General features: G+C 41.0%; 2 protein-coding genes across 3 annotated transcripts in view; both read left to right on the top strand.

Moving 5' to 3' along the window:
* The first annotated feature begins 2,485 nt into the window (after positions 1-2,485).
* Positions 2,486-17,030, top strand: part of LOC119745999 (tRNA (uracil-5-)-methyltransferase homolog A-like) — a 30,456-nt gene continuing 15,911 nt past the window's right edge. Inside the window, exons 1-3 of one of the 2 annotated variants that reach the window (XM_038222745.1) lie at positions 2,490-2,531; positions 3,410-3,531; positions 10,341-10,518. The gene's annotated coding sequence lies outside the window, so the exon portion shown is untranslated. Of the gene's footprint in view, positions 2,532-3,409; positions 3,532-10,340; positions 10,519-17,030 lie in introns of both variants that reach the window. The other variant, XM_038222746.1, reaches the window with a different exon arrangement.
* Positions 3,147-9,577, top strand: LOC119718790 (centromere/kinetochore protein zw10 homolog). Its single transcript, XM_038188212.1, has 9 exons — positions 3,147-3,239; positions 3,410-3,479; positions 5,326-5,522; positions 6,912-7,019; positions 8,243-8,323; positions 8,530-8,595; positions 8,910-9,045; positions 9,238-9,315; positions 9,471-9,577. The coding sequence occupies exons 1-9, from the start codon at positions 3,147-3,149 to the stop codon at positions 9,575-9,577; spliced, it is 936 nt and encodes a 311-aa protein (XP_038044140.1).

The following is a 17,030-nucleotide window of genomic DNA, read 5'->3' as shown; positions in this document are numbered from 1 at the left end:
TTTTACCATTTCTCATTTTACCATCGTCTCGGTAAAACCTTCCAAAAAAAAGTCCAGTGCGGACACGGCTTAAGATGTTATCTGTTCCTGTAACTGGGTCTCTCCTTGTAGTAAAATTTGCCTTTTGTTGGAGATTGTAGTCATCTGCGATGTTGATAATTTTGGATTGAATACCGTTTGCCGAGAAAGTACATGTACAAGTTCTTGAGTTCCAAAGCATGCCCGGGATGTTGAAGTCTCCTCCAAGAATGATGAATGGGGAGTTTACCTGAGCCTGCAATTTACTCAGACTTCTGTCTAGGTTTTCTAGAGATTCTGGCCTGTAGGAGTCGGGGGCTCTATAATATGCAGAGATGAAGATGTCCTCTCCTTTCGGCTTGAGCGGTAGTTGGCACCAGAGTAATTCACAACCATCTTCAGAAAGTTCAATGGCTGAGAAACCATCCTTAACCAAGATAAAGACACCTCCGCCACGTCTGTCGTTTCCTCTGTCCTTGAACCTTCGTTCAACTGTCAAACTTGTGAATTTCTGATGAATGAATGCAAAGTTTACAAAGCCATTCATATCTTAAAACATTCATTCTTTTATAAAGCCCTGTACGCACTGGACTTTTTTGGTCAAACTTACCGAGACTATGGGTACTTTTCCCATTTTAAGTCCAATGCGGACAGCCTAGGACGTTTTCCTCTCGGTTACTTTTCCTGAGTCCAGCGGTTACTTTTACTGGCCAACTGCTGCCCAGGAAAACTGACCATGCGCCCAGGAAAATTGACCAGGTCACTTTTCCTGAGACGATAAGTCCAGTGCGGACAGTGCGAGTCGGTAAAAGCGGCTCAGGAAAGTGAGATCCGGCCCGAGCGCTAGTATCATGCATACAGAGACCACACGATCCCACACGTGATGTGGCCGAAAATTTTGTGGAAACACGTACCGGTACGCTGCGGTGTGTCAAGTCCGAGCGGTAAAATCTCGTTATAAATATATTTTAACGGAGAATACATTCACAGAAAATATCAAGATCACGTTCTGGGAAATACTTTGCAGTTATTCTTTTTTTCCACCAATGTTTGTTTTGTATTTTCTACGATCCAAATTCGTCCTGTTACGCCGTGTAGTCTGCATGGCACCGTACATGTACGTAGGCCGCAGTCCCTGGTTCCGGTCCTACATCATAGCTTTGATTCTGTTAGCATGCGGTGGGAACCAGCGATTACCGATGGAACTGCTGCCGCATGGCTTCGATGTCGTCCATCACAAATGCGTCAGAATAGTAGGCATTTTGGTCAAGATTTATCGTGTCAAGATGAAATAACATCGTATGTTACGATTATATTGTGCATTTTAATGGTGTGTGTAATATTATACTGTGCGTATCGGGGGCTGAAAAAATCAGCATTTTATTTCCTGTGCACGTGACTGTGACAGCTCGGTCACTTCTCCCACGCGGTCTGGGTAAAATTTCCCGTGTCGAAAGTCCAAGTGCGGACAGTGGTCACATTTGACCATTTCTCATTTTACCATCGTCTCGGTAAAACCTTCCAAAAAAAAGTCCAGTGCGGACACGGCTTAAGATGGAATTTTGCGTCGGGGTGATGTAAATCAAATTGGGTTTTGCCCTTCACCGACTATCCATCTTATGAATAGTTAATGCAGTACCCGCTGCTATGTACATCAGATTTGAACCAACCAGCTCGGTGGTCGAGTGGTAAGATGTCTGCACTAGAAAGCAGGAGGTTGTGGGTTTGAGTCCCACCCGAGTGATTTTTTTCCAACTTTCACTCAGGAGGTACCACACTGAGTATACAGTGTTTATACGTTGGTGCAGGGCGAAACCTAATTTGATTCATTCTTTTGTTGATTAATACAAAGCCCATTAAAAAAGGCAAATAAAAATATCAAAATATTATGAGGCATCAATAAAGTATCAAGTATCAGAAAAGCATACTAGTTCAAATACCAGAATGGTGATAGTACATAGCATTATTTGTGCTTGGCAGTTTTGAATTACGCACACAAAAACAGCAGCTTGTAGAAATTGGTCATTTTTGGGAACCGTCCAAATTAAGATATTTATATATAGGTTTATCTCTAACTTTACAAAGAGATTCATATTTTAAAGCATTAATTTTTTTTCAGGTACTGTGTACAATTGTTGTACATCTATATTAACAGTATTCAACTTTGGGATGTTTCTTATTCAAAATTTGCAATTCATTGATCTGTTTGTCAGTGTGAACTGATTTTGTTGTGCAGTGTCTCACTTGAAAACTCATAATTAAACTTACAAATATCTCATGCTTAAAAAAAATCAAAGTAAATTTATTTTCTCTGATTGGAGTTGGTTTTTTAATTTGTTTGTTTTTGTCCATCAGGTCTTGACCCACAAGATAACCATTCCACCAGCACCTCTGACGTACCGGTGACTGGCGCTGCCATAACGGATCCTTATCACTATCGGACACAACAGCACTTCACCTCAGAGATCTTCAAGATTGAGATCCAAAACCTCCCAAGACATTTTGGATTTGTGGTGAGTTTGCTCTCTAAGCATTCAACTCTCGATAATGATAATACAGTTTGTGCTCTATTAAGAGTTCACGATGTTCTCCATGGTGAAGATTTCTCAGGGTCTTTATGTAATTTTGTATAACAGAATTTAAAGGCAATTGGATGAATTTCACTAAAACCTGGAAATATCCTAGCCTCATGTCTATATAAAAGTAATGGTAAACTGCATGTAGAAAGTTTTGATGGTGGGTGATATTGGTTGGTGTGAGTGAGAGCTCCCTCTTGCGGGGGTTATCGCTGCGGGGGTTATCGCGTATCAAACCATAATAACGTCTAGCCCCTAGACTAGGGCTGTCTGATGAGATAGGCATTGGTGTCTGTGGTTATCACTTATTGCACTGTTGGTAAAAACCTAGCCTATTCTATGGCCGCACACTGGAGTAATCTCTGTGCTAAGGGCCATACAAATGTGAGCACAGCAAGTTGGTAAAATGATGCATTTTTTTCATGGAAGTATTTTGGCCTGATATTTGGCATAGGGGTTCTTTTTACCCAAGCGTCCCACTTTGTGCCGAAACCTCATATGGTTCAATACTTTGAGGTGTCCACTGGAACGTAAATTGTCAAACAATTGGCCATGCACAGCGGCCAATTCAAGATCAACACACAGTCTGGCCTGTATGACTTCACAGACTTTTGTGTGTGTGCAAAAGCAGAATGTTACCCGGAGGTGAGTGGAGGCAATTTTGACCTTTTAACCCTAGAAAATCCATCAGCCCTGCCTGTGCATAAAAACAGCCAGTGCGTCTTATCACGTCCTCTGATGCAAACTGGTTAAGATGTTACTTTTTATTGTCAAAAGAAGTCAATTTGGTATCTTTATTTTTTGTTGGTATTCAGGAAGACATCAGTTCCCAGCTCAACAGCTCCACCAGTGATCTTCCTGACCTCACCAGACAGTTTTTTTGTGGTCTGTTTCAAGTCGATCATTAGGCTCTGTGAATGACTGCTGAATCTACGAGGTATGTAAATGAAATCTGAGGTGGGATATTAGAGGTGAAAATGAACAATTTTTGAGAGGCCATTTTTTTAGGGTCTCTTGCTACCACACTCCAGCGATACATGTGAATGAATATTATGAGCATGTCAGCTGGAGTTACTCCAGCTAAATTCTAGGGGTAATTGGCAATGACATAGTCCTATGATGTAACTTAGCTTGAGTAACTTCAGCTCTAATGCCTATCGCATTAGAGCTGGAGTCGATTGTCAGACAAGTCGACCGTTGAGACAACTCGACTCGGGACAGGTCGACCGTTGAGACAGCTCGACACAATGGAAATGTATACATGTGGAGCGGAAAAAGTTGCATAAATCTGTGGCAGGACCAGTCCCGGGCACGGCACGGGCATACTCGATGCACAGAGGCACGCTCCGAGCCGGTGGCCGTCGCGTTGGGCCGGCGCGCCCCGCCTGCGTGGACCGGGCCCGGCACGTCGATTCTCGAGAAACCATGAGAAAACGTCGCGCGACACTATTCTGCCGACTGCCGTTGACCCTCCAAATGATTGGCAAATAAAAACATCAGATTTACCTCAAAACAGCCTCCAAATTACTAGATACGCCACCCGAGGTACAAGGAGAGATCGATGATTAAAATCGAGGTACTAAAGTTTGCTTACGAGTCGGATGAAAAGTGAAATTTCCTGTTCAATTCCGAGAGCTCCCCTTGCGATCTATCGTTAAATTTCCGACTCTTGTTTGAACAACGCGATGTAACCGTACGTGCCCAGCATTCATTCAGTGGTCCCAGCGCGATTCTGTTAGCGAGCGCGATACATCGATTATGATAATGGCAGACTGGATCTCGTTTGTACAGACAAGTGCATTCGAACTGAGATACGGAGTCGGGAACTAGAGCAGCTATCAGCGGAAGCCAGTTCAAGCTAGTTCCCGACTCCATATCATCGTTCGGAATGCACTTGTACAAACGAGATCCAGTCTACTCATTATCATAATCGATGCATTGCGCTCGTTACCGGAATCGCGCTGAGACCACTGAATGAATGCTGGGACGTACGGTTACATTGCGTCGTTCAAACAAGAGTCGGAAATTTAACGATCGATCGCGAGGGGAGCTCTCAGAATTGAACGGGAAATGTCACTTTTCATCCGACTCGTCAGCAAACTTCAGCACCTTGATTTTAATCATCGATCTCTCCTTGTACCTCAGGTGGCGTATCTAGTAATTTGGAGGCTGTTTTGAGGTAAATCTGATGTTTTTATTTGCCAATGTTGTGTTATTTTTTGGTCAACGCCAGTCGGCAGAATAGTGTCGCTCGACGTTTTCTCATGGTTTCTCGAGAATCGCCACCAAAATCGTCGAAAAAGTTCATATTTTAGTCTTCATTGTTCTGTTTGAAGTCGATTACTAGCTTCGTGAATGTCTGTTGCATCGTATGAGGTATGAATTATGGAATCTGGGTCGGGATAATATCTAGGGAAAATGGACCGGTTTTGTAATGTACTGGGGATACAGAGTCCGAAATTTCGGGACTCTTACGACCTGGTGCTTTTAACGTAGTTGTGACTCCAGATCTAATGCAATAGGCATTAGAGCTGGAGTTACTCAAGCTACAGGTAACTAGTGGACAAGGCCTACCTCCGTATTAACTGTCACAAATCCGCAAGCTTATTGATTGGGTTTTTATATCCTAGAGTTTAAAAGTGCTACAGACAAAACTTCATTCGAAAGTTGGTCCTGCCATTTGGGTTTTGGTGTTTTTTACTCACCCAATATTTTGTAATTCTTTGCCCAGATCTGTTGGAAAAGGAAGACCTGGGGATGCGCATCGGCAAATTATCAACTCACATTGATGAGATCAAGGGTGAAATCTACCACGCCGTACACGAGAAGTATGCCAACTACAGACCCACCAGGGACTCCACCCAGGAGCTACACAACAAGGTGCAGACACTGTCCACTGAGATGCAGACTCTCAGCAATAAGATCAAGGTATGTCATAGTCTTAAGGCCCGAGTAACACATTCACGGTTGGACCTACGAATATCCACCGTTTACCAAGAATCAATTGATCACAATGAACCGTCAAGACTCATGGAGAAATTGACTTTCTAAGAATGCACTAGGGTTTCAGGATGGATAGCCACGACTGTAGGAGGTTTCTTTACGAATACACCACGGTTTCTTGAATGGATTGTTTATGAATATTGACAGTATTACCAAGAATAATGATGTTAATGCCACAGTTGTCTGCGATTGGGCCACGGATGACCAAGGTTCTCCTACAAATAAAGCATAGTCATATTCGTAGTACAACCTTAGCAGAATTCTAGCATATCTGGGCATAACCGTAGGACATTTGTAGTGAATTCGTAGAGATTTCCACCACGAATGAGCTACAAATCTCCAAGAATATGTATGAATAGCTACAAATAACACTACGAATTAGTTCGGTTGTTCTATGGATGTCCCAGGGTTCTACTGCGCATTGATTTTCATGACTATTCACCACGGAAGTTTGGAACAGTTAAGAACTTCGTAGCCCCTCCATGAATACCAAAGGAAGTTGACGGATAACCACGCAGATATTTAAGATGAATGGTTATCATATGTAGTATGTGTGGGACTGAAAGTGAACAGTAAATTGCCTGCAGAAGTCACGTTTGTGCACTAGTTTCCCCCATTTTGTTTTTGTTTTTTCTTGGGGGGGGTATTAGGAGTTGGCCTAGACGTTTTGATGGTCGGTGATATTGGTTGGTCGTGAGTGAGAGCTCCCTCTTGCGGCGGGTTATCGCTGCGGGGGTTATCGCGTATCAAACCATAATAACGTCTAACCCCTAGACTAGGTATGTGGGGCTGTCTGATGAGACAGGCATTGGTGTCTGTGGTTATAACTTATTGCACCATTGGTAAAAACCTAGCCTATTCTATGGCCACACACTGGAGTAATCTCTGTGCTAAGGGCCATACCAATGTGAGCACAGCAAGTTGGTAAAATGATGCATTTTTTTCATGGAAATATTTTGGCCTGATACTTGGCATAGGGGTTCTTTTTACCCAAGCGTCCCACTTTGTGCCGAAACCTCACAGGTGTGCACTGGAACGTAAATTGTCAAACAATTGGCCATGCACAACAGCCAATTCAAGATCAACACACAAGTGTGGCCTGTATGACTCCACAGTGTGTGCAAAAGCAGAATGTTACCCGGAGGTGAGTGGAGGCAATTTTGACCTTTTAACCCTAGAAAATCCATCAGCCGTGCCTGTGCATAAAAACAGCCAGTGCGTCTTATCACGTCCTCTGATGCAAACTGGTTAAGATAATACTTTTTATTGTCAAAAGAAGTCAATTTGGTATCTTTATTTTTTGTTGGTATTCAGGGAGACATCAGTTCCCAGCTCAACAGCTCCACCAGTGATCTTCAGGACCTTACCAGACAGTTGGAGAAAACTAACGCTATCATTGATGTGCTACTGTCACAATGCAAAGTAATGATCAACTCCGTATGGCAAGACAGAAACGTTTCCCTAACAGGAACAGGGTGTTTGTCTTCTTGGGCAAGACACTTTACCGCAGTTGTCTTTCTCAAGGTGTACACAAATGGTTGCCTGTGAGGGTTGAGACCATATGTGACGCGATCAAGCTAAATGAATCATTTGTCGGGAACTTTCATTTGGAGATTCGGGCCAAAATAGATGCACTTCATCACATCACATCTCTTGGTGTTCCGATTTCCATAACTTTTGAACTAAAGATGGTACCAGCATGCGGTTTTTACACCAGTAATGCTGAGATTGTGCTCTTTTCAAATCTGTAAAAAAAATTGACCAGGGTCAACAAACGACTCATTTAGCTCGATCGCATCATATATTGGACTGATCTTAGGCTGTTGCAGAAAACTGGTCTTGCAGCCTGGTGGACAGGGGTGATATTTATGACGCACTTTGAGCCATTATAGTGTAAAGTTCCTATAAGAAAAGGAAAAATCAAGTTATTGAACTCACAAACTGGAGTTTATAGCGATGTTTATAACCAGCATGACTCATGGACAGAGGGTAAGATTTTGATTATTTATGGAAACTTTGGAGTAAAATTACAATGAAGACGACAAAACCCAACATGACAGACCGTGCGACAGACCGTGCGTGTGCAAAAAAGTTGATTTCAATGGCATCAGCTGAAAAAATATCTAAAAAAACTGCATTTTCTACCAAAAGATACTGTTCAAAATAAAACATATGGTCATATTTGTTTTTGTTGTGCTGAAGGAACACTTAATATCTTTTGGTGATCCATGGACAGACTTTTAAAAGTAAGGTTGTGTTTAAAATTACATAAAATACATGAGTGATTTGAATGATTGTTGTACTAAAAGAAAACTTATGAATTGGGCTTTCATATCTTAGAATTTGAAAGTGCTACATGCAGAACTTCACTAAAACAATGCAATTTTTTTTTTTTTCTTTCACCCACCCTGTCTGTACTTGACCTAAACTAAACAGGGGCTGTCACTACATAATCGCCATTTTAAGCACCACATTTTTATCCTGTGATTCCTTAAGGATGAATCATTTTAGATCATGGAATCATAGACGGACGTTGGAAATCATTGTTGACAAGTAAGTTTGTCTTATAATTTCATTCTCTTCATAGTAAGAAACCCCACTTTCCTGACGATTCTAATGATTTGTCCGTCCGTTTTGTTTGACAGGTTAACAGTTTACTGACAGACTTTCAAAGCTTCGTCCAGAACAGTGAGTTCCTGCAAGCAGCCGATGCTGTCAATGAATTGGTAAGAGACAAATGAAAGTAATTGTCAAATCAAATTAAGATGAGACTTGGTTCCTATTTTCCAAATTTGTCTTCTAAAAGGAATGCAAACTTCTTTTCTGTACGAAGTTTACTTTAAAATTACAAATTTCAGGTTGTTTTTGTAAACTTTGAATCCACTGTAATCAAATTGTACTTTGCATATTTTGATTTTTTCTTTCCCTGCAGAAATCTGATTCGGATGTTCTCATCGAAGACGGATACTGTGAGCTGAAAATTGTCAAGGCTCTGAGGGTAAGGAGCTTATCCGTTGTCTGTTTACTTGTAGCAGGCCAGTGAGGATGCAGAAAGTGGATTGATCTTGTTAGAATCACATTTACATCGCGTCAACACTGCTTGTGAAATATTGTCCAATTACAGATATACGAATAGACATGGAATGCGCAAAATCTGAGACAAACAAAACGTAGTGTACAAATATTCCATGGGGTTGTCTAAAGGGGCGTGGCTAACTCGCAAACGGTGACAGGTCAGTTGGGATGACGTTGTTGAATTTTGCCAGCCAGAGAGAGACATTGCTAATAAGAGTTTTTTTTCCCCCGTTTTAGTCTGAGCTGCGAGTGAACCAAGAGACGCTGCTGCATCATCTAGGAGAGGCCTGGTCTGCCATGACTGTCTGGACTATACCCCATGCCAAAGAACCTGTCACCTTGACCAACGTCAGCCAAGTCCAACTCAAACTAGGTAGGTCAACAAGACGTGGGCGCTATGGCATGTGGGCTGGAGTATCATATTCAGGATCTGCGGGTAATTCTGTAGGTTGTGGGTTCGAGTCCAGCCTGGGGTCGTGGTGCGTGTGTCGTGCACATGACATTTTGACACTCATTGCTTCTCTCCACCCAGGAGTAAATTTTGTTTTACACTTTTTTTCACCAGTTCATAGTGAAAATCCTGCAGTTACTGTCAATGCCATGAATGAGGTTGGAATTCTGAAGAACAAAATGCAAGTTTTCGGTGAGTTTCTTGAATGTTTGTCCTCTCTTTGTGACCGTTTTTCAAAACCAAGCTTTGATAAACCAAAAATGCATTGACGGAAGGAATGTATAACATCACATTAGAAACAGAATTCGCTCATTTTATCCTTTCATTCCTAAATTTTCCATTTTCAGGAAAGAAACTGATGGAATATATTCTGAAGCCGGTTGTGACATTGTCAAATGTTGCGCCATCAATTAACGCAGCTAAAAAGCTACTGTCATTCTCCATTAAGTCTTAATTTACAGGTGCATTTTGGTTTCTTTTACAAGAACAAGAAGAAATGATTATATTACAAATTATGCAAGTTTATAAGTTCATAAATATACAACGTTTGTTTAGGCATGGAAAAGTTATACTGGGTGAATAACAGCATAAATTGTAGGCATAACTTGTATTAAAGCTCCTTGCTGCACTGACTGCTCATGATCTCCCTATAATGGACACATCCTCTGTTAGCAGAGAATAACGTGTTAAGCACTAGGACAAATTCCATAGAGCTGCTTTTAAGCAGAAAAGATTGCTTAGAAATTTTGTTTGCGAAAAATCAGCTGGGAAGCGAAAAATCAGCAGGGAAACGGTCCAAGCAATGACATTTTGACTGACAACCTGTTGTTCCTAATAACAACTTGTATTTTTAAAGCACTACATCATTATTACCCTGCTAATTGGGCCAAAGAAACATTTCAAAGACATTCTCAGCCCCCTGGGGAGTGTGTAGCTCGATGCTGCCTTTTCGGCACAATGCAGCTAAAATCAATCACAATAACCACCTCTGCCCTCACAGGTACCCATTTACTCCTGGGTGGAGAGAAGCAATGAGTGACAAAGTGCCTTGCCCAAGGGCACACGCACCACAACCCCTGGCTGGACTCAAACCCATAACCTGCAGAATTACCCTAAGACCACGAATTCAATGCTCCAGACCACGAGGCCACAGCACTCCTCAGCAAAACCTTTTTTTGTGCGTTTAGTGAATGAACGTGCTAACATCTTCTTTGCAGTCGCAGTCAACCACCGTTGGATTCAAGGTGCTACCCAAGAGCTCTGAGGAGGCGTCCGATCCTGTAGCTGTGTACAAGAGCACACTGGCAATACTGAAAGCACTGAGTGGGCCGTTACTTAGCCTCAAGACAGAGGGTAAAAACGGAGATGAGAACACTACGCTGATGGCTATGCTAGGTAGGGACAATCTCATTAGCAAATTGGAAACAGCTTTTGTTTTGTTTTTAAGAATTTTTTTTTCTTCCTTTTATTCTTTTCCCCAATTTTGTCTATATTTTGTGACAACATTTATTGACCAAATTATTGTTGAAAAGCATACTTGGTTTAAAGATAATAATAGCACTAAACTCCCTGTGAAATTATTCTTTCTGGCATGCTGTCATTTTGAAGAAAACAATATAAGAAGGTCATTTCCAAAGATGAGTCAAGTGACGCATTTTTGGAAATTTCTGTTTGTAATAATAATAATAATAACAGGTTCTTATATAGCGCTTTTAACTAAGATCAAAGCGCTTTACATTATTATTACCCCTGATCATTGGGCCAATTAAACATTCCATATACCATCTCAGCTCCCTGGGGAGTATACAGCTCGATGCTGCCTGTTAGGCGCAAGGAAGCTAATTCAATCACAATAACCATCTCTGCCCTCACATGTACCCATTTACTCCTGGGTGGAGAGAAGCAATGAGTGACAAAGTGCCTTGCTCAAGGGCACACGCACCATGACCACGCCAGGACTCGAACCCACGACCTGCAGCTTTACCCACATACCACGAATCAGTGCCCTTAACCACGAGGCCAGTTGGTTTGTAGTTGTGTTTGTAGTTGGTTTGTAACACGCACACGCTCGCGCGTTGTTGCTATTACTCGTCAGGTTCAGTTGCGTGACATCTCATAGCTGCAATCAGCTGAATGAGAATGTGTCCCGGATACTGATTTCGGGTGCAATTCAAAATATGAATGGGCAACTTTTGAATTGAAATGAAGATCCTAGAATATTGCAAAGCCTCAAATCTTACTTTCACATGATCTACTCTGCCTTTAATTGTAAGAGATCTTTCTGTCTCTGATAAAACAAGTGTCGGTGTGTACCTGACACCATGCTGGAGCAAAATTTGTCCTTAAGAAAGTTTCTTATTAAAGAGATCTTTCTATTCCAGGGTTTATTGCAGAAACTGCTTCTCCGCTACTGACCTACGCCAGAGATGTCAATGTCTATTTTGCTAACGAAAAGGTATAAACAATATATATTTTTTTAATGTCTATTATTTTTAAAAATCTTGTGGGAACATTTCTTGAATGGCAACAGTTGGACTGTTTGGTCCCTTCTGAATCTTTGGTTCATCTCATTCACATATGACCCTCCAGCAAACCAGTCGGAAATTGTACGGCCGTATTTTGAAATACAACCTGTAATACATAGAATGTTGATGATATTTGGGAACTGAAAAAATCAATAGCTCCGTCAGATTTTGTCCGATTCCCATATTCTATACATCATTGGAAAGTTCATTTAATGTCCTTTCCAATAATCTCAAAATCCTGGTTTTCAAAAATTGGTTCTGGTTTTGTGCTGGAGGGTGACACAATTATTGTGGAATGCATCAATAAACTGCTCTGAACTTTGGGGTGAAAAGCGTGTTTGCCTTCATGACAAGGACATTCTAGTCTCTCGAAAGCCTATGATGAAAACTTTTTGTAAATTTTCCCAGAGTGGACTTAAACACAAATGCTCCTGCTTAATGCAATACTACAGCAATCCACCATATTCTGCATATTTTGAATCTTCATCAATGTTAACCTCTTGTGACTGGACTTGTGACTGGTCTTGTGACTGGACTTGTGACTGGACTTGTGACTGGTCTTGTGACTGGACTTGTGATTTACTTGTGGCTGAACTTGTGATGGATTTGACTTCATCCCTGACAGATTTATGACAGATTTTTGTTCGGTTTATTTTATTTTTGGAAAGTGTCAAGAGCTGATAGTTGAAGCCCGCAAGCTGACGAAGAGAGAGCTGCACAATACAAAGAGAGTCGGTACAATGAAGGTTGACAACAAGAACGTCAAAGAACAAACACAAGATGCCAAGGTTAGAATTTGTTGGAAATTGTGCGCTTCAAGACTAAACTGGATTTGATTTTGTCATTCTAATCAGCCTTTAAGAGTCCTTGCAAGTTTAAAACATTAATTGAAATATTTATTGTTGAAATGTGTTGAATGAACTTATCGTACTTATCGCCACCCATGCCAACTGCCTGATGTGATGTGTTTATGCTATTCTCACCATAGTAAAGTAAAGTCTGTCGTGAGCCAATATGGCCCATCGGGTCGGGCCAGCCGTTATCTATGGTTTCCTTGGTATGAAATGATTCAATATTTCTACTCCCCTTGGATGGGATGCTAGCCCATCGCAGGTTACTCCCCAGCTGATGCTAGTACCCCTTTACATCCTGGGTGGAGAGAGGCAAGTAGGGGTAAAGTGGCTTGCCCAAGGACACAACATATGGCCAGCAGCTGGATTCAAACCTCTGAGCCTCTGATCAAGAGTCACGAACCCAAACCACTTTGCCACACTCCCCTGTGTTGGAATTTGTCCCATATCATGTGAAAAAGCAAAAGTGCCTTTTTTTCCATGCAAATTGAAATGTGTTGAACATTTTATAGGTCAGTGTACACAATATTCAACTAAAGGATTCCTGAAAATGTCTTATTTTTATGTTTGCAGTGCCATCCAACTGTTCTACACAGTGCGAAACATGTTTGAGATATTTTGTGATGTCGTACCCACATACCACAGAGATAGTCTGGTGAGTCAACTTCTAGACTTTTTCAAACAGTCATCTGGTATTTCACTGTCGTCTGCTTGATGAGCCAAAAAAAAAAAAAATGCACAGAAGCAAATGTTTCCATGTACCTTTAACAGGCATGCAACTGGGAATTTTGAAAAAAACGAGGAAATTCCAAACCACACATGACTTTGTTCAGTGTTTTTCAATTTTTAATGGCATTATTATTATTATAATTATTCATGAGAAGTAAATAACGAGGAAATCAGTGGATCCAAGGAAAAATGCTTTAATCAGTTTGCGCCAGAGGCCGATGACAGATAAACACGCAGGGAGAGAGTCCGGAAATATCTGTCAGCGACCCACTCGCAGCAAGCAAGGCTGGAAATATGAGTGTGCTGCCCGAGGGTGATGGCTTCAACCGGCCTGACTTGAAGTGGAGTGAAAATATATTCCGCGCCTCGTTCCGTTCTTGTCAAAATAATCCCAGCGTGAACAGGTTAAAGCAAGGATGAAAACAACAACCAAAGTAATGTTGATATTGTCTTACAATTTCTTTAAAGAAATCTTAACTTCTTTATTATTTTTGCAAATTTTTCTTGTGAAACAGCAAAAGCTACCCCTGGTGTGCGCACTCCACCACAACAACTGCTTGTACATCGCCCATCACCTGCTGACGCTGGGCCATCAGTATCGTCAATCCTTACCCCCACCCCTCTGTGACGACACATCCACATTTGTCGACCTCATCCCTGTCTTCAGGAAGCTGGCATCTGAATGTTTCTTGGTTCAAATGGTAAGAAACAGCAGCCTATTTTGTCTCATTTATACCCAGTCACCACAGCCTCCAGGCAGTAGATTTCTACTGAACCTCCTGATATGTCAGTAGAACTAAACTTCATCACCAAGTTTATTTGATTTGCGTAGAACTTTTATCCCCTTGTGAACCCTAACCCTGTCAGATGCAACACAGTGCATCAGGTGCAAACATCTGTGGGACATTGGTGCACTGAGCCTTCAAAACCAGTGCAAAAACAGCCAATTCTGAAATGCCACAGTTGAATCCTGGTGCAGTTGGTGACCACAGACTCTGAGCCAGTTTAGCCTCAGAAGCGTAAGCAGAAGTCAAACCTTTTATTAATCTCCATTTAGTTAACTTTGTAAAATCGTAGTGGCTATTGTTACGACAGCCGTAATGCAATTTTCAAATACTATCGTTACGGAATTTGAAAAAAAAAATGTTATAGAGATCTTAAGTTTCAGGTTTAAATCAAATTTTTCTTTTTATTTAAGTAGATTTCATTTTCTTTCTTGAAAATTGGAGGATTTGTTGAAATAGGGAAATAAAGTCATAGAACCATTTTGTCGATTCCAACAGCCAAAGATCGTGACATTGAATACTGCATTGACCTATCGCCGTTTGCAAGTTAGCCACACCCCTTCACAACCCTACAGAATTTGTGTATACTAAGTATTATTGTCTCAGATTTTGCGCGTTCCGTGTTCATCTGTATATCATGTAGTTGGATAATATTTCACAAACTGCGTTGACGCCATTCTAAAGCGATTCTACTGCGATAGGTCAATTACGTCAGGGAACCAGACACTTTTGTAACAATAGCAGTTGAAAGTCACGTTACGTCTGTCGTAACGATAAAGTGTTTCACAATAATATGTGCCATCTTGCCCGCTGGGCAATTTTACAGGTGTTCTGTGTACACATCGTCATTGGAAAGTTTTGGCGCTTCCAAGTCAACATGCGTTCAATCCAAAGTACGCCCGCGTCTAGCAACGTGTGTTCTTTGTGCCTCGCGAATAAGATTACGCACATTACCATGAAACACCTTATTGCCATGGCGTTATTATTTCATATGCCGTCCCCTAAAACAAATTCTTTTGAATGGATGTACAAGTAGGGCTTAGTTCCACCCCACTTAAATACAGTACTGGTAGAATTGAATTTTCTGCATCAAATTTCAAACTTGGTAATAGGTTTAGCCCTAGGTGAATAAATTATTATTTTATTTCCTCAGAAAATGATGTTTACTCAACTCAGTCCAACTTGAATCTGGCTGGCGGTCGGTCCTCCGGCTGTAACATGGATCTGAAACTACAGAACCAGCTGAGTAAATACATGTACCTAGCCCCAGGTAGACAAATATTTGCTTTTTTTCTCTTTTGCAGATTTGTCCTTTACCTACATTTACTTGCAGAATCCAAAACAACAATTTCAGTGACATTTGTGCATAAGCTTGTTTTACGTATACACACCTTGCGTTCAACTTTAAGTACTTTTACTGTTAATTTGCGCCAATTTCATGGGGCAAAAAGAGCACGCGTTCTTGAGTAATGCACATCAATCGAAAACTTGTGCGCTTCCAAGTCATCATGCATTCAGCAACATGTATTCGTTTTGTCCCGTGATTGATGCAACTTGCATAAAGGTGATATACCCAATGCTCTTAATAATTAGAGTTTTTTTCTCCTTACCAATTTTAAATTGTTTTGTTTTGTAACCAAAAGTATTTTATTCTGATTTTAGGCATCTCAACTCACTGAATAAGGGCTTTCATTTTGGGCACAAGAACCGGCTTTGCGAGAGCAGAATTATTGTCTGACGGCCGATAATTCAATTTTTTGGAAAGAAATCATTCAATATCTATAAACGTATGTGGATTTTTTTCAGTCGATGTCACAAAAAGTGAATTCAATAAAAAACAAATCTATTTGTCGAGGTAAACTCAGAAGTAGCACGGGAAACACGTCTTTAAACAAATTCTATGAAAATGCCCCATTTCAAATCTGTGCATCTTTGATGGCATAATTGAAAATTTTGCATTTTTACTAAATCTTGCAGAATTTGACGTCGGTATAGATGATAATGGGGAAATGGTCAACATTCTTAATGTCATCAAGGTAAGAATGAAATCTTTACATTCCAGTTAGTTTCAACCTCGTGTCAAAAAACCATGTCCTACTTTTGACCCTAAATAACTCTGTTGTTTACCAATGAAGTTAAACCGAAATTTCAGATCATGTAAACAAGGCATAACATTTTATGGAGTGAGTTTCATCAGCTTTGTGCAAGAGGGGGAGATTTGAACTCCATACGAAAAAAATACTCACTTAAAAAGACTCACTAAAAAAGACCTAAAAAACAAAACAAAGACAGATTAGAAGCATTTAACCTGCCAGTAGACATAGACGCGTAAACGTTCACAGGTCCTAGGCCTAGCCTTCCAATGCATCGCCTACTGAAAAAACGGCACTAGACTTTGTTGACAAGACAATTTGACGGAGTGATGTGTCCAGGTATGGGAATCTTTCTGGGGTATTCTTTTTATTGCTTTGCATACATTGTTGGGTAAGACTTAAGTCTTTTTATAGCTCAATAATACTTCACTTTAGCCCCACTAGTGTGGCCGCGGTATGCTGCGCTGAACCTCTGGCCACACACCGTGGTACCGCACACTACTGAGGGTTTTTTTCATTAAAATGACGGTCCGTTTCTTACATATGGTTGTATTCTATGATGTCTCATCTATCACTTCTGGGATACTTAGGTGTAATGATGTTCAATTTTCCGAGATATTCTTGAATCTTTCTGGAGCCCATATGCACTCGTGAAACGTCTGGTGATGGCAGCCATTTTGAATGTGACAAGAGATGACCTCAAGCTGTGACGTCGCGTTTATGCAAATTGCTTGTCGAGCGAGGGTGCGAGTTGCAAATGCGACGGCTGTTTCCTGTACCATGCATTTATCGTCTGGGGCCACGTGCACTGATCTCAGTGAAATGTTTATTGATTTCATTTTATTTCATTAACAGCTTTGAGAACGGAGTTGAGGCCAGACAGACAGGGGGCATAGGATCGGACTGCATATTTGCTCTGAGGTA

Source organism: Patiria miniata, unplaced genomic scaffold (assembly GCF_015706575.1).
Source record: "Patiria miniata isolate m_02_andy unplaced genomic scaffold, ASM1570657v1 HiC_scaffold_7, whole genome shotgun sequence".
NCBI lineage: Eukaryota > Metazoa > Echinodermata > Asteroidea > Valvatida > Asterinidae > Patiria > Patiria miniata.
This window is presented reverse-complemented; position numbering and strand designations above follow the sequence as displayed.

What these genes read in the sequence shown, in the direction of transcription:
- LOC119718790 (XM_038188212.1), top strand. Translation starts at nt 3,147, where the DNA reads ATGCACAGCGGCCAATTCAAGATCAACACACAGTCTGGCCTGTATGAC. An exon ending in TGCTACTGTCACAATGCAAA is followed by an intron (nt 7,020 to 8,242) that starts GTAATGATCAAC and finishes TTTGTTTGACAG; the next exon opens with GTTAACAGTTTACTGACAGA. An exon ending in GAACAAAATGCAAGTTTTCG is followed by an intron (nt 9,316 to 9,470) that starts GTGAGTTTCTTG and finishes TTCCATTTTCAG; the next exon opens with GAAAGAAACTGATGGAATAT.